General features: G+C 43.2%; 1 protein-coding gene across 2 annotated transcripts in view; it reads left to right on the top strand.

Annotated features, from left to right (window-relative positions):
- The window catches only part of WDR35 (WD repeat domain 35), an 83508-nt gene that overhangs the window by 38604 nt on the left and 23843 nt on the right, over positions 1 to 21061 (top strand). For both annotated transcript variants that reach the window (XM_024198611.3, XM_024198612.3), the window contains 5 exons: positions 6868 to 7012; positions 8678 to 8747; positions 11672 to 11725; positions 18104 to 18213; positions 19497 to 19707. In XM_024198611.3, coding sequence (XP_024054379.1) covers positions 6868 to 7012; positions 8678 to 8747; positions 11672 to 11725; positions 18104 to 18213; positions 19497 to 19707 — 590 coding nt within the window. The remainder of the gene's footprint in view (positions 1 to 6867; positions 7013 to 8677; positions 8748 to 11671; positions 11726 to 18103; positions 18214 to 19496; positions 19708 to 21061) is intronic.

The raw sequence follows: 21061 nt of genomic DNA, 5'->3' as shown, positions 1-21061 counted from the left end.
GCTCATAAGTAAGGCTATGTTTTAGTCACGGGCATTTTTAGTAAAAGTCATGGACAGGTCACGGGCAGTAAACAAAAATTCATGGCCCATAACCTGTCCATGACTTTTACTATATACTCCTAACTAAAACTTGGGCAGGGGGGGCTGAAGCTGTTTGGGGGGTGCTCTGTGGGAGGTGGTCCAGGACTCCCGCTGGTGCTGGGGGTGGGGCCAGGCCATGGCATGTGGCCTGGGATGCCCACTGGTGCTGGGGAGGAGGGTTGGCAGGGCTGGCAGGGGCTCCCTACCTGGCTCCGCATGTCCCTGGCTCCTAGGTGGCGGAGGGGTGAGGGGGCTCCACGCGCTGCTCCCGCCACAAGCGCCGTTTGCACAGCTCCCATTGGCCGGGAACCGCAGCCATTGGAAGCTGCGGGGGCGGGGCCTGTGGGTGCGGGCAACATGAGGAGCCCCTTGGCCCCTCCTCCACCTAGAAGCTGCAGGGCCATGCCAGTGGGAGCCAGGGAGCTCCACCACCCCAAGGTAAGCACCTCCCTGCACCTCCCAGCCCTCTGCCCCTAGCCCCCTCCAACACCCCCAAACTGCTTCTGCTGGCCCAGGGGCTGCCTGGGTCGGGCAGCCCGAGCCAGCACCGGCCGCTGCAGAAGTCATGGAGGTCATGGAAAGTGATGGAATCTGTGACCTCCATGACAGACTTGCAGCCTTATTCATAAAATTCTCAGAAGAAGAGGGGCTCTTTCCTGTGCACCTCTTGAGACCCTGATGTCAGATTCCCAGTCTGCTTGATGTATTTTTGGAAACTGCATCTTCAGATTCTGCAGAATATAGGCTTAATTTTTTTAATGAAAACTTAACTTTTAGCCCTCCTGGTTGTGAAAAGAACTTTGTGATTGTAAATCAGTGCATTGTTGTCTTCAGAGAGTCTGAAACAATGACTCTTAAGAATCATGAATGTTGCCCCCATTAATCTTATTTGAGGTATTAATTCCAAAACTAAATATTTAGTAGCTGACTATTTTATCAGGCGAAATAGGGGTAGGAGTGGTAGTTAAGTCCATAGGAGGAACTGGGAGTTGCTGCAGGTATGGCAATGAAGAGGGAAGAGAACTGAAGTGACACAAAGACAGGGAAGGAGGAGGAATACAGGGAAAAGAAGATGTGAAAGGAAGAAAAGCAAGATCCAGAAATATTTTGTGATCCTAAAGGCAAGCTTATTTTCTCACTTAATGCTGCTGAACATAACTTAACATATAATATTGATACCTAAAAGTTCAGTTACTACATAAAGGTCCTATTCTGCCATTTTGTGAACTTCACATTGATGGCACTAAGAGATCAGTTGTGGATTGAGAACATATTCCTAAATTTATGCCCAGATCCATAGATCATAATTAAAATTAAATTCATCCCTCTTTAAAGGCTGTTTGACTCCTGAGTGAATGAAGTAGAATATTCTGATATTGTCCAGCCAGTTAGTTCCTGATTATGTAATTTTGATGCACTATTCACAGCTATTGCAAGCAGCAGTGCTTCAGAATCCTGGAGAGTGAATCCCCCTTTTGTGTTTTTCATCTTTTCTGTCTTTTTTTAAAAACGGCCTAAGAAATTCCATGCCACATACCTACACTGATGGACATGGAGGTTACCGCAGTTAAGCACTTGAGTCTCAAGGAGCCAAAGTTAAATTTACATGTATATCTTCAACTCTTCTTGCAACGTTTCAGTTCACATTTTCTGACTTTTGAGTGCCTATCCATGCAACTGTAACCTTCTGTTTAATGTAGAAGTTGTTTTGTATGGACTGTCTGTTTCAATTTAAGTCACAGTTTAAAATCCAGATAGACAAAAGCTGAAGATTGGGTTTCAGTATTTCTGTCCTCAGTCTGTCTTTTACAGACCTCTTTACAACTGCACATAAGAAAGGAAAAACAAAATCCCATTCTTAAATTCTCAGTCATTAAAAAAGAAAGAAACTCTACTGAACTGAGTATACTGCCATGGATCCAGTCAGGCCTGAATTATAAAAGAGAGTTCAAGTAATTTGGAAAAGGCTTCTTTGCATTCTCTGTGCAACCTTTCCTATCCCTGTAATTTTCTATCCTCTCCTTGATGGTCCCTTAGACTGTTGCATGGTAAGATGTTTTCTTTTATCAGCATTTAAACATTCTCTCATTCTCTGACTTCTAAACAACAAATGAGAGGGAAAAAGTCTCAATTTCACTTCTATTTTTTCTTCATCTTTAGTGTCAGAAGACCTATATAATACATAGATTCACAATGTTCCCTGCTAATATCAATTCATCATTTATAAAAAAGCTAGGCATTAAATCCTTCAGCTTCATAGGAAGGCAAATACTTGCGGGTAGGACTATTTGCGTTCTTGAGTCTTGAAAGACTTCTGTAGCCTTGCTAGTTCAGACTTAACAAACATGTCTATAGTAAGCACAGCCAAAGACGCAACATTTTTTTTGTTTCATAGGCATCCTGTAAAATTCCTATTTAAGTTGGTCTGCCAGAGTTATAGAAGGAGCTGAGACTGGAAGTGAAAAAACAAATATCTTTGGATGACACAGTTCTAGAACACAGTATTCTGGTTTTACCACCTGTTGTTTTGCTTGATTGCATCCTCTTAAAGATAGAACTGTCTGTTACAATTTTAAATGTCATTCACCTCTCCAACATGGTAACAGCTTTTACTGGGCATGTATTATTGGATATCTATAAAATCAAACTCTTAATATATTTTATACCACGCCCTTAATTATGGTTAAAGTTTCATGATATCAGGAAGTAATTAGTCTTGATTCAGCAAGGTACTTAAGCACGTATAAGCGCATGAATAGCCCCATTGAAGTCAATTTGAATGGGAGGCTTTTATAAACTTTAAAGAGAGACATATATATTTCCAATAAATTGTTTTAAAATTTCATTTGGATCAACTCTTTTAACAAATAAATATCCTCCTGCAGGGTTTGCAACCCAAACATTGCAGCTTTATAATGGTTCATTAAATTAACTGTTGGTAAAACTGACTACTCATAGTGCCAGCTGAGGAAGAAACTTTTAATAATCTCAGGTATTACATGCAGTGTAAGTAAGGAATTTGTTTTTTAAAAATTATTTCTAATGCAGTACCCTTATTTCAATTAAGATGATTCTTATTATTCTTACTGTCTTTTAACTGTACCTAGTGCCTATGGAAATGTTAAGTCTTTCTTTCTTTCTTGAATATTCCCACTTCAGATTGTTCTTTTATATACAATGACATAATGCTTCATTGAATTCAGTCCAAAAAGAAGTGATTTGTGTAGATAATTTTTTTCAGTTTTTGCCATAATATCTTCAGATTTCCCAGCAGTATCTTTAGAATGGTATAAGAACAAAAGCTGTTCTTTCTAAGTTCCTTGTCTACCCACCTTAGTGTGTGTGCGCGTGTGTGTGTGTTCATGTGTGCAAGCATGTGTGTGTGGGTGAAAGGTAGTGAAACTCTTACAAGCTCTGCACACAAACTAAGCCCCACTCAGTCAAGATGCCAAAATGAGGCACCATTATTGGTAGATTATGCAGATGTTGAAAATATAATCACGCATGCTCTCTGGCTCCTGCTGGGCTCCTTGAGCTTGGTTCCCCCTTATTGTGAGTAGAATACACCCGGGGCTCTGCTGGGCTTCTCAGGGCATGTCTAAACTATGGGCCCTACAATGGCACAGCTATAATGCTGCAGCTTGCCACTGTAGTGTTGTAACATAGATGCTTTCTGCAGCAACGGAAGGGGTTTTTCCATCAATGTAGTTAATTCACCTCCTCGAGCAGCAGTAGGTAGGTCGATGGAGGGATTCTTCCGTTCACTGAGGGTTAGGTCGGCATAACTATGGTGCTCTTGGGTGTGAATTTTTACACTTAAGTGTAGACCAGGACTACGGCTTCACTCCGCCTCGTTGGGATTCTGATGCCATGCTAGGTTCATGGGCTTTGGCTCCTTGATTGTAGAGAAATGAATGAGTGGTTGTATATGCTAAGCCCCGTCGCTGGTGGCAACACAATGTCACTCATAGTAAATTATGTAGATTTTTGTAATATACTTGTTCAAGGGTGGATTTGATTTAAATCATGATTTAAATCACTAGTCAGGAAGACTCAATTTAATCATGGATTTCTACATAAAAGTGCTTTCTTTTTGATTGTTATAACCTTAATACATATTCTTCACAACTCAGAGATATGAGACCCAAACTGGGTCTCTTTTACGGCCTGCTGCCATTATAGGTTTTCCCTTCTAGTGAGAGAATGGTATGGTAGATCTCAAATCAATGAAGGCTACACTCAGAAAGACCTCAAGACTTCTAGAATATGCTGCTCAAGCAGTTTCACTTTTGTTTCTACTGCCTGTTCCTCCCTTCTCACATTTATCACAGAGCCTAGTAATACAATTAGGGAGTTAGTGGCAGAGGAAGAAATTATTTGTTGTTTAAGAAGGGTAGGTAAGATTGTGTTTTTACTTGTGTTTTGAAATGAGAGGAAGAGTTAATGAGGTGGATGAATAATAGAAGGCTGCTTTAGATAGCAGAATGTTTGGAAGAGAATGTCCTCATGTGAATAGTGATGAGATGAGTATGTGACAGTGCAGAGATTAAGATGCTGAGGGAGAGAAGAGAGACTGGAGGAAGTTCATGGAGGGCAATTTTGAGCCGGGTCCTGAAATTAATGGGGCAACAAATGCAGTTATCTGAATTCTTGGGATGATGTGTTTGACACTATTTAGTGTGTTGTCCTAAATCTAAAACTTCTGATTTGCAATGAAAGATACTTTTACTTCTCAGAAGTCAGAAAAATGAGGTCACTGTTTTATTTGTAAAGGATGAAAGCATTCCGATTTTTGTGAGATTTATAGCTGTGCACTAATTAGAAGAATAGAATGAGCTCAATCCCCTGTGATTAGAATTCAGTGAATAGTATGAGTGAATCTGGTGAAGTTGGACCTTTAGATGTAGGTAGAAACTGAGCTAATTGTTGAAATAGACATGTAAATGAATATATAAAATATAAACAGTTACATAAAATATATTTAAACAGTATATTTTAAAAATATCATTCAGATACCCCTAAGTATCAGCATCTGGCTTCCTCAGCCTACATTTACTCTTCTACAGTACTATACAGCCAGGAGCTACCTTGTATAATCCCCCTCAGACTCAGAAAGGTGAAAACTCATTCAGCCATTCTTTATCCATCTGTCTGCTTTAATATTGTTTCTGCTTGTGAAAGGCTTGTAGCTCCCTCCAGAGCTATGCACAAGTGATATGCAATAGAAGAATTTGAATAATTTAATGCCAAAGAATTGGATTTTGAGTTCTCACTATGTTATCTGTGTGAATGAACCTTTCGTTCTAGCCTGAGATGTGGAATTTTTTGAATTTGATTTCTCATTTGGCTTGGGTATGGAGATCTCTCCTATATCCTCTGCAGTGAAGACCAATACAAAGAATTAATGTACCTTCTTTGCAGTGGCCTTGTCTTCCATGAGTTGTCCTTTAACACCTCAATTTTCCTATGGCCCCTCTGACTGTTTGTCAGGCTTCCTGTTTATGATTTACTTAAAAACTATTTTGCTGTTAATTGTTGTATATTTAGCTAGATGCTGTTCAAATTCTTTCTTGGCCTGCCTTATTATATTTTTACACTTGATTTGCCAGCGTTTATGCTCCTTTCTATTTTCCTCACTGGGACTTGGCTTCCAATTTTTAAAGGATGCCTTTTTGCCTCTAGCCACCTCTTTTACTCTGCTGCTTATCCAGGGTGGCTATTTTGGTCCTCTTACTGTTTTTTTTAAATTTGGGGTATACATTTAGTTTGAGTCTCTGTTATGATATTTTTAAATAGTCTCCATGCAGTTTGCAAGCATTTCACCCCTGTGGCTGTTCCTTTTAATTTCCATTTAAAAGACTTGTTGGTTGTAAAATTTAAAAGAAGGCAAAATGCATGTTTTCCTCGGGCCAAATCATTAAATCCACATTAATGAAGGAGGATTTCAGGAGTTGGCCCTTTCATAATTAATTAAGAAAAATCTGTCATGCATACAGCACTTTCAAGTCATGTGTTTTGCTCAAAATTCTAATTGTTTTCACCTAGTTGCAGTCAAGGAATCCTGCATAGTGCTTTATCTTCTTTGGGCCATGCTATTTGCCACTTCAAATGTTTTCTTGATGTATATATGTAAATAGGTTGAATATATAATACAAATAGTTAATCCTAAATCAAGACCAGGATATTGATTTTATTGCATACACATCATTAGAGCTTTGCTTGATATCCCTAGAATCTTCTTACTGATCTGTAGCTTGATAGTTCATCCATTCAGTTCGTTGAACCACATTAAACCCCTCCATGGACACTCTTCTTCAGAATTAAAGTGACTTTAATACAGTTTAATACATTTCCAAAGTGAATTAAACTAAACTAAACTGAATTAAGGACACACAATAAGTGTGTCCACACAGGGGTTTAATGAGGTTTACCTAATCCACTTTAAAAGTTCATTTGGGTTAGCTTTCCTGAGTGCGAGACTTTATGTGTTAAACTGTGTGTGCACAGGTATTAAGAAGTGGTAGGGAAGATTCAGTTGATTTAAGCTAACTTGATTGAGCTCACATGATTGAAAAACACCCTTCTTTTGCCTGTGTATATACAGCTACAGTGAAGTAACTCAGTAATGAATGAAATATACTGGTATTCTGTAGTTATTTTTTCCATAGGACTAGAGAGATGCAATTCTATCCACTTGAGCAAAATTTCACTTGTTTCCATTTGATGAATTTGGTCCATGTTTTAATTTGCCATTCTAATTTTATTACTGTTTGGGTTGTATTACAGGACCATTATTTGTTACAATGACCAAAACCCATGTGATAGCAGCTTCAAAAGAAGCATTTTATATCTGGCAATACCGTGTTGCCAAGAAGCTCACAGCAATGGAAATTAATCAGGTAGCACGGACTAGAAAAGAAGGCAGAGAGAGGTTTGTCTCAGTTTTTATATATATATATATATATATATTTTTTTTTTTTGCTTTAACACAACATGATTGTTAAGAGAGCCTTCCTGGAAATATCCACTCCTCTCCTCTCATCATTTTTATGACTTCAGTTTGCTGACTCATAAGCCTATCTAAGTAAATGAATGAGAATAATTTTTAATGCATAGTCATTATCCAGAACTGCTTTTGGTTAGAGCATTTTCACAGTCTCCTCCTGCCTCTGTGACCTCCTGTTCAATGTCTCCTTTGGTGGCTCCTTCATCCTCTCCCACTCTCAGAGCTCCGTCTTTGACTTCTTTCCTTCTTTATACACACTATCCTTAGGCAAGCTTATCCACTCCCATGACTGTTTCCATGTTGATGACATCCACAGCTACCTCTCTACTCCTAACCCAGAGGCAATGCATAAGGGAAGGTCATGTGACATCCCCCCGCCCCCGATTTTCTGCCAACAGCTAAATGTTCTGAGGGGACCCATCCAGAGGGGCCACTGCAGACTCTGCCCCACAGAGCAGTGAGGGTGGGCAAGGTCTCAGGATGCCCAGCAGCGAGGAGGCAGCAGCTCTCCCTGGCAGCGGCACTCACCATGGGTCTGTGCAGCGCGGGGAGGGAGGAAGCAGTGGGGCAACTGGATGCGGGCTGAGCCTCTCCCCCCTCTCCCAGCCCTGCTACATGTGGCTGCTTCTCCTTCCTTGCTGCTGGAGTCCCAGCGTTTCCTGCTGCCTGCTTTGCAGACCTCTACGGGGCGAACGCCATGGGCCTGTTTCCAGGGCAGAGGTCGCTCTCCCACTCCTATAGCAGGGGTTCTGCCTGGGGGAAACTGCTCCCCTCGCACTGTAGCAGGGCTTGCCCTACCTTCCATTAGCAACAGCCTGGCGCCCCCAGCCCAAGATGCTTGGCATTGCTGTTTGCCCTCCTCCCCCAAATGTTCCTCTGTGCCCCCCCCCCGGGGGGCACACCTCACAGTTTGAAAACCTCTGTTCTGGATCCAGAGGTGACGCATGAGGCGGTTACATGCCACCCCCCGAACCTTTAAATTGTGCCCCCCCTCCTATCAACACTTACTTGTCGCCTCTTCCCTGACCTGTCTCACTGTAAACAAACTCATATCTCAGACTGTACAGTATCTTTCACCTTTACTCCTGTATGGCCTGCCGTCATCTCAAACTCAATGTGTCAAAAGCTACACTCCTCATTTTTCTTCCAAAGTGTTTCCTTCTTGCTCCTGTCTCCATTATTGGCAATACTTCACTATTCTTCCTGTCTCTCAGACTCCCAACCTTGGTGTGATTTTTTTTTCCTTTTTTTTTTTTTTTTTTCCCCTTCACTGGATTCCATCCTCCTTCCACAGAGATACTATTATTATCTCCACAGCATCCTCCAAATCCACCAACTCCTCTATTCCCACATTTCCATGTTAATCTTTGGTACTATATGTATAACAATAATAATAACTCTGCTTTGAATTGACTTAAAGGGGCTAAAAGATATTACCTCACCCACCTTGTCTCTTTTAAAGGGACACCGCCAGAGCTTAAAAACTGGCTTACTTTTAATCTTTCCCCAAATTGATGCACTTTTTTTAAGATTGCAGATACTTGTTTTTCACCCCACTTTTCTCCTTTGAAACCCTACTCTTTTGCATAGGATTTATCACATTGATGATATCCCTTCTGGAGCTGCAGATGGAGTGCTTGATTACAGCAAGGCCATTCAAGTAAGTGACCCTTTTAACCAGTATATTACACTATCATTGCTTACTTAATAATTGTGAGCATTACTCTGTTCAGATTAATACATTTTAAAATGTGTGTGGCCATTTTGTTTAAACTTCCTTGTATTCCCACCTCCTGCACATGTTGTTCCTCTCTTTCTGCTGCTTATTATCATCATACGTTTATACAGTACCATGAATTTTACAGAACATAGAAAAGGCATGGTGCCTACCCTAGAGAGTTAGAAAGAAAGAAAACAAACATGATGCCCATGAGACATCAATAATTCAAAAATTTGCCAGCTGCTCTTTTAACTGTGCTATCAAGATGTACACATGCTTACGCTGAATAACCTTGACATCTTTGTATAGTGTTTGTGTTCTTCCTCATCCCTGTTCTCCCTCCTTCACCTTTTATTACCCTTACTTGTTTCATCATGTCTAAAACAACAGTTGTGGGCTGTTCAAATCAGGGACTGTGTCATCTTATTTGTTCAGTAAATTTGGGAGCTATTATTAGTACTATTACTACTACATTTCCCATAGTTCAGGGTCATAATAAGCATCACTGTTAACGAGTGATGCTTGATAGTTTCTTCCCAGAGCAGCAGAACCCTGTGGCTGCTTGGTAACCCCCTTTGAGCTGCTTTCTTGTAGATTTACAGTAGGCAAGATGCACTTTCCTACTATTGATCCCCAACTGCCAGAGCAGTTCACCTGTGGCTTCTTAGACTGTAGGGGAGAGAAGTTATAAAGGAAGACAGGTGAAGTTACTTAGTAGACCGAATACAGATGAAATTTTGAATTGACATGAACAAATAAAATAGCTGAGATGTCTCTTATTAAAGCAAAGCAACACATATTTTAAAACATTTTAAGTTGAAGACAGCTGTGTTTTAAATAAAAGAGAGAAATATTATTTATTGACTTACAAATAAAACACAGAAATGCTGCTATTTTCTCATAGGGCAAAATCACTGGATTTTGTAAAACGGTGAGTGTTCTTTTCATAGAGATGTCACGTACAGTTCAGCCACTAATGGGAATTTCAAGTAGACTGGAGAATCTGCATTTTGGAAATAGTTTTATTTATTAAATGACTGTGGTACACTGAGAGCCTCTCTGCCATAGTGCATTGAATGGAAAGCTCTGCTTCCAGAGCAGATGAGTAAGTAGTGAAGCTCAATACTACTATCCTGAATGAACAGTAAATGAGACACTCTGAAATACAAATAAAGGCACCTTCAGGGCTCCATAAATAATATTACAAAACAGAGTAATGTGAAATAACCAAATACTAACTACTGAAGTAATGCAATACATTTTATGTTATTAAAATTAAGTGTGTTTTCTGTACCTCAGTGTAGCATGAAAATAGAGCAGTCTAATTGTTAAGCTAGAACAACAGCTCATACTAGTTTCATAACTAGGCATTCTGCGACCAAAACAAAGGCTAAAAGGACCAAGTCACTGCCTCCTATGGGGAAAAACTCTTGAGAAGGGGAAGGTGTAAAGAAAATGTAAGAGAAACAAACCTTGTAGAACTTCCTGGAATTATGATTTTGGTGGGAGGGACTTGGGGCCATGGAGTAAATCTCAGGTCTCCTCTGTGGTGATTGATGCTGCCCTGCTTATCCCCTGCCTCCCCTCGTACCCGACTTATATTTAAACGTAGGCTATAACCTACGCAGCATTGATGAATGTAAGAAGTGTGTCCAGTTTAGACATACCAAAACATAGGGGAAGGGAGTCTCACTGCCATTGGCTTGGTCTTCCTTCAATTGCTCAGTAGCAATGGAGGGAACCCAGGGAGTGTGTCACCGTTCAGTGCAAATGCACCTGTATGTCCCCTCAGTGACCCAGTAAGGGCACCCACTCTCGGCTTCCATCTCCCCAGCCATTGCCTTTCTGGGTGGAAACACGCATCTCTCTCTCCCTTCTGACTGGGATATTTCCAGGCTGCACAGTTCCCTGCTGTCAATGTGTATTTCCCAGCACAGATGGGTTGCCCATGGACGCCTGCTTGCTTTCTCTTCAGAGGTGGTTAGCAAGTGTAATTAGTACAGATATAAGCTATCACACAGCACTTCCTCCGCAAGCCTACTTTACTCTTAAGGTAAAAAGCATTACAGCTTAAACATATTAAAAACAATAAAGAACCGACATGCATGCTAATAAGCTTACCAGAATTAACCTCAACCCTAACATGGTTCTCTCAGGATGCAGTCCTTCCATTCCCCCATCCAGTGTGATTCCTTAGTGGTTCATCACATCTTCAGCTCAGAACAAGCACGCTCATAACATGTTTAGTTCACCCTTTATACAGTTCAAGGATCTTTGGTCAAGAGTTTCCTTCCAGAGATTGCATTAATCTTGTCTTCCTGCTAAAGAAGTTCCATACAGTCTCACAATAGCACATAAATATTTGCAGTTTTAATACAGTGAACTTCAAAGATGTTAAACTTAATTCAATAAAGTTCATTCAGGATGTTGCAGGAAATAGTCAGTATCACAGGGAGATAATACTACTTCCAGCTGTATTGCCTCCTACCAAGATTTTTGTATGAGTCCTTCAAATAGGACTACACATGGGAGAACCTCCCACATAATTTTTTTTATTATACTATTTAAGGGATGTTTGGAGTAAGAACAGTCTTTCATAAAGTCAGTAAATTAATTCCAGGTAAACCGAAAATGTTCCTGGTAGTTTGAAGTAACTTTAAATCATTGATCTGTACCAAGCCCTTTCCAGGGAGTATCTCTGATGCATTTTGCCTTTCCTCAGTGGCAAAAACCTAAGTCCATTCCCAGTTTTTGGTCTTCTAGTTTGCAGTTAATTGTATTGTTGTTCTGCTACTGTTCTTTGACAATGAATTCTTACTGAGGTGATTAAAACTGGTGTTCTGGTGGCATTTATATGCTTTCAGGGAACAAGGGATCCAATCTGTGCAATAACCGCATCTGATAAGACACTAATTGTGGTAAGTGGCATAGTTTAAATAAGCTGACCTTAGGCAGTCACAAGTAAAGTTGGAAGAAACCTTCACAAGGGTTTGAATAAGTATTCAAACTTCTGAAACTTTTTCTGAACTGAGTTACTATCCCGTGATCAAATCCTCCTTGCAGTACTCACATGAATACTGTAGTGGCATTGATTTATATTGAGGAAAGACAGCCAGTTTAGCTCCAACTTTGTAAACCTGGCTTGTGAACCAGAAATGAAAAGTGTCTTTCGGCCTCACCGTAGGGTGAATTTGACATCACTGACACATTGTAAGTAAAACACATGTGACTTTGAAGGGACATTGAACACACTCTTTCTCACATGCATGTGTTTTATACCGTGTAAAGAACAGATGTCTTCTCACTCTGCCCACCAGCTATGCTTCAAGTATGTATGCTCAGCGTTGAAAAAACATGCAGATTCATTGCCAAAGGCAAATGAGCCTATGCACCCCAATAGAATAGTGTATGCAATATTATGATGTATTTATACATTGACAGACTGGCAAAATGGTGATGTTTTGGCTTTTTTTAAAAAAATAGGCTCTGAGCTCAAATTTACCATTTTGTTCAGCCTCACAAGGTATAACATAAATAAAACAATATTATATATAAACTATGCTGGAATGGAGAGGCTCAAGTCATCTTTTGAAAATTTTGTTTTTGAACAGTTTTTATCTAGAAATTTTTTTAAAACGGACAAATTTTCAGAAAGTAGCATCTCATGTTGTACTTGTAATTTTGCACTTGTATGTGCAAATACTTCATTGCATGTGCAAGACTGAAGGCTGGGATGAGTCTGGCTGAAAATGTGGCCCTGTATTTTTGTCTTTAAACTTTTCAAAACTGAAGTGTCACTGGACGCTGGAAAAAATCTCATGGTGCATTAGTGTGTCTTGATTTGACCTTGTTAGTGTCTTCTGTATTGGATCCAAGACCTCTATGAGTATGGGCTCATTCTTGCTAGGATAGTTTTCACTTTGGACAATCAGCCTTTGTCATAAGGAGCTATTCATATGATGCTCTAGATCTTTTGTCATCTACTTACAAAAGTAGTACGTGAGCATTGGCAAAGGAAAATGAAGTATTTTATATTGCTTTCCAAAGGGTCTGTCTCATAATAATCACTAAAGATGGGTTAAGAGAAAGGCATAGGGAATAGGCTATAGAAAGCCTTAGTATTTATTGTGGTGTTTTTGTGCACTTGGGATGAGGGATGGACTCCATGTCCCAGGAAGTCTTTTCCAGACCCTGAATCTTTGGGTATTTAAGTTAAAAGTGCACCTATTTACACATGTTGGTAGTTTTATATAAGACTATAGGTAATACCACATTTATATATTATATATATTATAATAATCTTCCAAATAATAGATATGATTATTATTATTGTTTTATTTAAGTCTCAACAATGTGCTTGGTACTGTACAAGACAAACTTCAAGAGAGTCTATGCCCACTGGTTTTATAATCCAGAAGACAGAGAGAGAGAGAGATGAGTCTTGTGGGAGTGGAGGGGAAAAAGGAAGGAATTATTCTAGATAATTTTCCATATTCTTAATCTGATGACTTTTGTATTATTTCCCTTTATTGGCCTCACAAAAGAAGTGGGTCTTTAAGAGGGATTTGAATGAGGAAAGTGTGGGAGTCCAGCATGCTGGGTTTGGAAGTTTGTTCAAGGCATAAAGAAGGCATGAAGGCTAGAGTGGGAAAAGAAAATGAAAAGGACATTGAGGTTGATGGTGTTGATAAAAGATGAGGGGAAATACATAAGAGACAAGATCAGATATGTATGCCAAGAATGAATTGTGTGGCAACTTGAAGATGAGGATGAGGAATTAAACTTCATATTGTGAGCAAGAGGAAGCCATTGGAGCAATTCAAAGAAGGGAGTGATGTGGGTGAGGAAAATAATTGTGACTGAATTATGTTTTGGATGTCTTTGGAGTGACATATATAGCAGAATTCAGAGGTTCTTCTTCGAGTGCTTGCTCATGTCCATTCCATTCTAGGTGTGTGTGCTCGCCACATGCACCGGTGCCGGAAGTTTTCCTCTCGGTGGTATCTGTAGGGGACTGGCTCTGGTGCCCTCTGGAATGGCACACATAAGCTGTGGTATAAGGGGTGCTGCCAGCTTCTCCCATCCTCAGTTCCTTCTTACCGCCAGTGACAGTGCTGGAACTGCTCTTAAGTGGTTCTTTTTTCCTCCCCGCTTGGGCCGCAATAACTATGGACTGGTGGATCTGTGGCAGTGGAGTACACCCTGCAGTTTATTTCTGCCCCTCCCTCCCACCTCCCTTCCCTGTCCCTCTTCAGGGACCCTACTCACGAGCAGCTGCTTGGACAGGAGGTACAGGCCCTTCTACAAGTTGGGGCTGTGGAGGAAGTCCCTGCGCATCGAAGGGGAAAGGGGTTCTATTCCGGGTATTTTCTCATTCCGAAGGCCAAAGGCGGTCTCCACCCCATTCTGGACCTGCGGGACTGCAATAGATATCTCAACAAGTTGAAGTTTCGCATGGTCTCACTGGCCTCCATCATCCCTTCCCTGGATCCGGGAAACTGGTGTGTCGCCCTTGATTTGAAGGATGCCTATTTTCATACATCAGTATTCCAAGGGCACAGATGTTTTCTGCATTTCCTGATGGGGACCACTAACTACCAGTTTACAGTGCTTCCCTTCGGCCTTGCAGCAGCACCAAGGGTGTTCACCAAATGCATGTCGGTGGTGGCCGCTTACCTCAGATGTCGGGGTATCCAGATCTACCCGTACCTCGACGACTGGTGCAGCGGGGCTGCCGGTAAGTCAAGCTCCCTGCCTGTGCTAGACTCTACTGACGCCCGGGCGTTTCTACCACAGGACAGGTTCGACTCAATGTCAAAGCTAATTTCTGACCTCTTCACGCACCCGATCACCACATCCAGAGTCTGTCTCAGGCTTCTGGGCCACACGACAGCATGCATCTATGTGGTCCGCCACGCAAGGCTCAAAATGTGGCCCCTCCAGCTGTGGCTGGTACTCCCCATCCAGAGATCACCTGGACAAGGTTGTCGCAATCCCGTGCAGTGTACTCCTCTCCCTAAAGTGGTGGTCCGACCCAAAAGGGGTGATGACAGGAGTGCTGTTTGCGAATCCTCGTCCCGAGGTCTCGCTGATATCGGATGCCTCAGACCCCGGATGGGGGGCACAGCTTGGGACAATGAGACCCAGGGAATTTGGTCCCCGGAGGAGCGTTCGCTGCACATAAACATCAAAGAGCTCAGGGCCATCCACCTAACTTGCGGGGTCTTCCTCCCCCAGTTGTCGGGTCAAGCGGTGCGAGTCCTGACAAACAACGTGACCTTCATGTTCTATGTGAACAGACAAGGGGAAGCATGATTGTCGGCTCTTTGTCAGGAAGCCATCCATCTGGGATTTCTGTATCTAGCACGGAATCCACATGGAGGCAGCGCATCTCCCTGGTGTTCACAACATGCTGGCCGACCGCCTCAGCAGGTCCTTTTGCTCTCACCACAAGTGGGAGTTCCATCCCGAGGTCACCTGGATGATCTTCCACAGGTGGGGAGCTCCCCAAGTGGACCTGTTTGCCACCAAACAGAACAAGAAATGTTGGCGTTTCTGCTCCCTCCAGGGTCTAGGCAAGGGCACCCTTTCAGACGCGTTTCTCCTGTCATGTGCGGGGGATCTGCTGTATGCTTTTCCACCAAACCCTCTTATCAGCAGAATTCTGTCAAAGATCAAGAGGGACAAGGCTCATGTCACCATGGTCGCCCCGGCGTGGCCTCACCAACACTGGTACCTAGTGTCACAATAAAATTGCCCCCTCCCCCTCCAGGGTTCCCTGGGTAAGCACCAGCATTGTATATTGCTAATGCTTTGAGATGCACTGGAAAGAATTTCGGGGAAAGTAAAGGTGTAAGTGTGGAGTGAAAGAAGACTTCTTTGCAGGTTGCGAGAGTTCCAAAGGGGGAAGAAAGAAAGAAGAGAACGGGTTAACGCGAGCTCCAGCTAGGTCTGGAAATAAGACGCTGACTCCAGCCCAAGGCCACAGCACACAACCGACTCTTGGCTGCCTGCCAAGAAAGACGGGGGCCTGAATTCCAACCCCGACCAGCTGTGAGAAAGGAGGAGTCAGCTAAACAGACCTGCAGGGGCTGCGAAAATAAGTGAAACGGCAAAGGCCAATGAGAGGAAAAACAGAGTCTCGCGTCCCTGAAGCCAGTGTGTTTTGGGAAAGCTGAGGACACCACAGAAAGCTGGTTTGGACTGGTACAAAAAGCACAAAAAACAAAAGTCCCTAAACATAACACCCCCAAAACCCCCAAAACTTAAAACCCTCCTAAAAAATAAAGCATGTCAAAAATCAACAGCAAACCCTAAACAGCCTGTGCACAGAACAAAACTCTCGTCCACCCTTCCCCTTCTTCTTACGTTACACCCAGGCTTGGCCAGCCTCGGGTCATGCATGTATAAGTATAAAAGTGGGGTTAGGGCATGGGCACTAACACTTTTTCCTTCCTCTAAGTAACATAGAAAGCGCCCTGCACTCACCACTCTTATGTCATTAATAAAGCTTTAAAACTTAGTTACTTGGTGTGCTCCTTCATCTCCTCCCCTAACAATCATGCGGCCTCAGCCTAATCACCTAACGCCCCCAAAAAATTAGTAACAAAAATCTGCCACACTAGCCATAGCCACTGCCTGAATGCCTGGATCTCCTGTTCCAGGATCACAGTCGGCTCCTGCACCCGAACCTCGCCCCGCTTCACCTCATGGCTTGTCTGCTGTGTGGCTAAACCCTGAGAAGTGGGCCTGCTTCAGTCAGGTGCAGCAGATTCTCTTGGAAAGTAGGAAGCCCTCAACTAGAGCTAGCTAAATGGAAGCGGTTCTCCTGCTGGACAGCGGAGCAGGGTATCTGTCCAACCCAGTCGTCTCTCCAATCCATCCTGCTCCAGGTGAAGAATCAGGGCCTCACTTTTTCCTCCATCAAGGTCCACTTGGTGACCATATCGGCATTCCACCCGCATATTTAAGGTCAGTCAGTGTTTTCTCATGACATGACGGTCAGGTTCCTGAAGGGCCTGGAAAGGCTCTTCCCACCAATCAGAGACCCGGTTCCCCAGTGGGATCTCAACCTGGTCCTCTTGAGGCTCACTGGCCTGCCCTTTGAGCATTTGACCTCCTGCTCCCTCTCTCATCTCTCGTGGAAGGTGGCTTTTCTGGTGGCCATTACCTCAGTGAGGAGAGTCTCTCCGAACTGCGGGCCCTCACGTCGGAGCCACCATATATCGTCTTTTACAAAGACAAGGTACAACTGCAGCTCCATCCGGCCTTTCTGCCCAAGGTGGTGTTCTCCTTCCACATCAATCAAAACATCTTCCTCCCGGTGTTCTGCCCCAAGCCACACTCTAGCGAGGAGAGGTGGCTACACGCATTGGATGTTGGACGTGCGCTGGCTTTCTATCTGGAGTGCACCAAACTGTTCCGCAGATTGACTCAGCTCTTCGTAGCAACAGCGGAAAGAATGAAAGGTATCCTTTCAGAGGATCTCAAACTGGATCACCTCTTGCATCCGTACCTGCTATGAGCTGACTCAGGCCCAACCGCCGTCGATTGTGGAAGCCCACTCAACCAGAGCACAAGTGTCCTCGGTGGCCTTCCTAGCCCATGTCCCTATCCAGGACATCTGCAGGGCCACGACATGGTCTTCGGTGCACACATTTACCACGCATTATGCCATCAGCCAGCAGGCCAGAGACGACGCTGGGTTCGGCAGGGCTGTGTTGCAGTCTACACGTCCAGGAACTCCTATCTGCCTCCGGTGGTACTGCTTGGGAGTCACCTAGAATGGAATGGACGTGAGCAAGCACTCGAAGAAGAAAAGACAGTTACCTTTTTTCATAACTGATGTTCTTCGAGATGTGTTGCTCATGTCCATTCCATGCCCCGTCCTCCTTCCCCACTGTCGGAGTTCCCGGCAAGAAGGAACTGAGGGTGGGGGGAGCCGGCGGCGCCCCTTATACTGCAGCACATGCGCACCACTCCAGAGGGTGCCAGAGACGTTTCCTTATGGCTACCACTGAGGGGAAAACTTCCAGCACTGGTGCATGTGGCGGGCACACACACCTAGCATGGAATGGACATGAGCAACACATCTCGAAGAACACCAGTTACGAAAAAAGGTAACTGTCTTTTTGTTTAATGTTGTGTTGCTTTTCCCTCTCTGTGTTTCTTCTGGTTTGTCCTTCATCCAACAAATCTTAGTCTTAGGACAGCATATAAATAAAGGTTTGTTAAACAGTTTAATATTAGGCAAGTTATATAGGCTGCCTCAATATGCAAAATCTCCTTTTTTCTAGGGACGTGAATCTGGCACCATTCAGAGATACAGTCTTCCTAACGTTGGCTTACTTCAGAAGTATGTCCTGAACTGTCGGGCCTATCAAATGTCTTTGAATTGCAACTCCAGGTAAGTCATAGATCTGGTTCTAACATAGCCACTTGATTTTGAAATAATATTCTAATTGATTGGGATGGTTTACTTGGGACTTATTTCACGGGTTTAAACTATATTATTTAATCTAGGAGACAGTATAGTCCAGTGGGTAGGACACTGAACTGGGATTTGAAACCTGGCTTCTATTACTTGCTTTCCATTGGCTTCCAGTGTGACCTTGTGCTACTACTTAATTTCTCTGTATTTCCTTCTCCCCATCTGCAAAAGGGGATAATAATTCTAACTCCCCTTTGTAAAGCACTTGAAGATACATGGATGAAAAGTGCTATTTAGGTGCCAAATATTTTTTATTTCACTAATAATGTTATCCTGATTGGCTCTCTTCTCCCACTGATGCACGTACATAGTCTCCATTAGGATTAATAGGAATTATTTGCACGCGACTGACAGATGATATGCGGTGATTTTCTCATTTCATTCTTTTTATGTTAAAGATGCAGAAGTTATAATTGGAAGCTTTCCTTTTCAAAACTGGTGTTTTAATCTTCTAGTTTGAAACTTCTTATACAGGGAATTCTTTAGGATTGTCAAGCTAATATATTGAAGGATAATCCAGTTAATGTCTGCAATTGTTTAAAATACTGTTAAAATATAATTTCTTAAAGTTTGTCAAAAACTTTAAGAAATGTTGATGATTTCCAGTTATGCAGAGATGTGTGAACTTTTTTTACTGCAATGGAATATTTCATTATATTTGCTAGTCAATGCTTACTGTAAAATGTGGCAATACTTTAGTACAAGAAATTTTAAAAGTACCTTTGAAAATGAATTATCTTTGAAGACTAACATTTGGTTTTGGGCATAATACATGGTACATCTTACTGGTATGTCAATCACGAAGTCAGCTGTGGAGGGTCAGATTTTACAATTTGCTGAGCCTTGTAAAGTACTGGGTGTCCCCAATACACATTGAATGGGATCTGAATACATTCTATACCTTGCAGGATTAGGCCTTAGATGTGTAGATGAATGCCTGCCATTTGGAACTGTGTGTCTTTATTTCATTCTTTCCACTCTGTGGCCTTACTCTTTTCTCACACTGGTATAAATCAGGTGTAGCTGCATTGAAATCAGTGAAATTACACTGGTGTAAAATTACTGAGAGATCAGAATCAGGCCTCCAGCATCTAGTTTATTCTGTCTGTTGCAGAATGATTGTAAATTTACAGATTTGAATAGTACTAATCAGCTGTTTCATTTCACCCCTCCCCCCCCCCCCCACCATTTTCTGTTAGTCGTCTTGCTATCATAGACCTTTCTGGAGTTCTAACTTTCTTTGACTTGGATACGCGGGTATCAGACAGTACAGGACAGCAAATCGTAGGCGAGCAGCTGAAGTTGGAGCGCAAAGATGTCTGGGATATGAAATGGGCCAAAGATAATCCAGACTTGTTTGCTATGATGGAGAAAACAAGAATGTATGTTTTCAGAAACTTGGATCCTGAGGTAAAACAATCCGCATAAGTAAATGAGTCATTTACAGTGTATTCCATATTGTACATTTAGAATTCTGTGACTAGTAGGGCTTCTTACAAGCTTAAAGTTAAGCAGGTACTTCCATACCTTGCTGAATCTCAGGGCCTGTATCTGGAAGTTTCAAAAACCAGCTAGCTCTGTTGTGTAAGTGCTGCTTACAAAAAATAAATTGCCAAACTCCAGATATGTTAGAAAAATGAAAAGGAACATCTGCTTTTACTTATATTCGGCTTTTATGAGATTACAAAAAATAGTGCTTATTGATATTTATTTTAGATATCATCATGGCTAGGATTTTATTGTAAATTTATGTTAAAACATAGAGAGTTAAATCCACATCTGACCTTTTTGTTATAATCTAGATATAGAAAAACATGTTTGTCCTAAATAATATACAAATTTTAATTGTCTATACATCAGTGGTCTCCAACCCTTTTATACCCAAAATCACTTTTTGAATTTAAGGGCAACCCAGGATCTACTCCACCCCTTCCCTGAAGTCCTGCCCCTTTCCCGAAGCCCCACCCCTCTCACTCCATCCCCCCCTCTCTCCGTCGCTCGCTGTCCCCCACCCTCACTCACTTTCATCGGGCTGGGGCAAGGGGTTGGGATTTGGGAAGAGGTGCGGGCTGTGGGTTGGGGCCAAGGAGTTCACAGTGTGGAAGGGGGCTCCAGGCTGAGCCTGGGGCAGGGGTTGGGGTGCAGCAGGGGGTGAGGGGTGCTGGCTCTGGGAGAGGGGTCAGGGCTGGGGCAGGGGGGTTCGGGGTGCAGAAGGTGGTTTGGAGTGCTGGCTCTGGGAGGGGACTCAGGACTGGAGCAGGGGGGTTCAGGGTGCAGGAGGAGGTTTGGGGAGCTGGTTCTGGGAGGGGGTCAGGGCTGAGGTAGGGGTTTCGAGTGCATGAGGGGGTTTGAAGTGCAGGAGGGGGTTCAGGGTGCTGGCTGTGGAAGGGGGTCAGGGCTGGGGCAGGGGTTTGGGGTGAAGGAGGGGGTATGGGGTTCAGGAAGGGTATGGGGTGCTGGCTCTGGGATGGGGCTCAGGGCTGGGGTGTGGCCTCCCGCCAGGCGGCACTTACCTCGGGCAGCGCAGCAAAGCTAAGGCAGGCTCCCTGCCTGCCCCCGCCCCAGGTCACTCCTGGAAGGGGCCAATGCACCCCTGCGGCCTCTGGGGGGTGGGCGGAAGGCATGTGGCTCCAAGTCTGCGTGCTGCCCCTCTCTGCAGGCATCGCCCCCGCAGCTCCCGTTCCCAGCCAGTGGGAGCTGTGGGGGTGGTGCTTTCAGGCAGGAGCAGCGCACAGAGACCCTGCCCCCAGGAACTGCGGGGGCG

The sequence above is a fragment of the Terrapene carolina genome, unplaced genomic scaffold, assembly GCF_002925995.2.
Source record: "Terrapene carolina triunguis isolate 2854851 unplaced genomic scaffold, T_m_triunguis-2.0 Scaffold42, whole genome shotgun sequence".
NCBI lineage: Eukaryota > Metazoa > Chordata > Testudines > Emydidae > Terrapene > Terrapene triunguis.
This window is presented reverse-complemented; position numbering and strand designations above follow the sequence as displayed.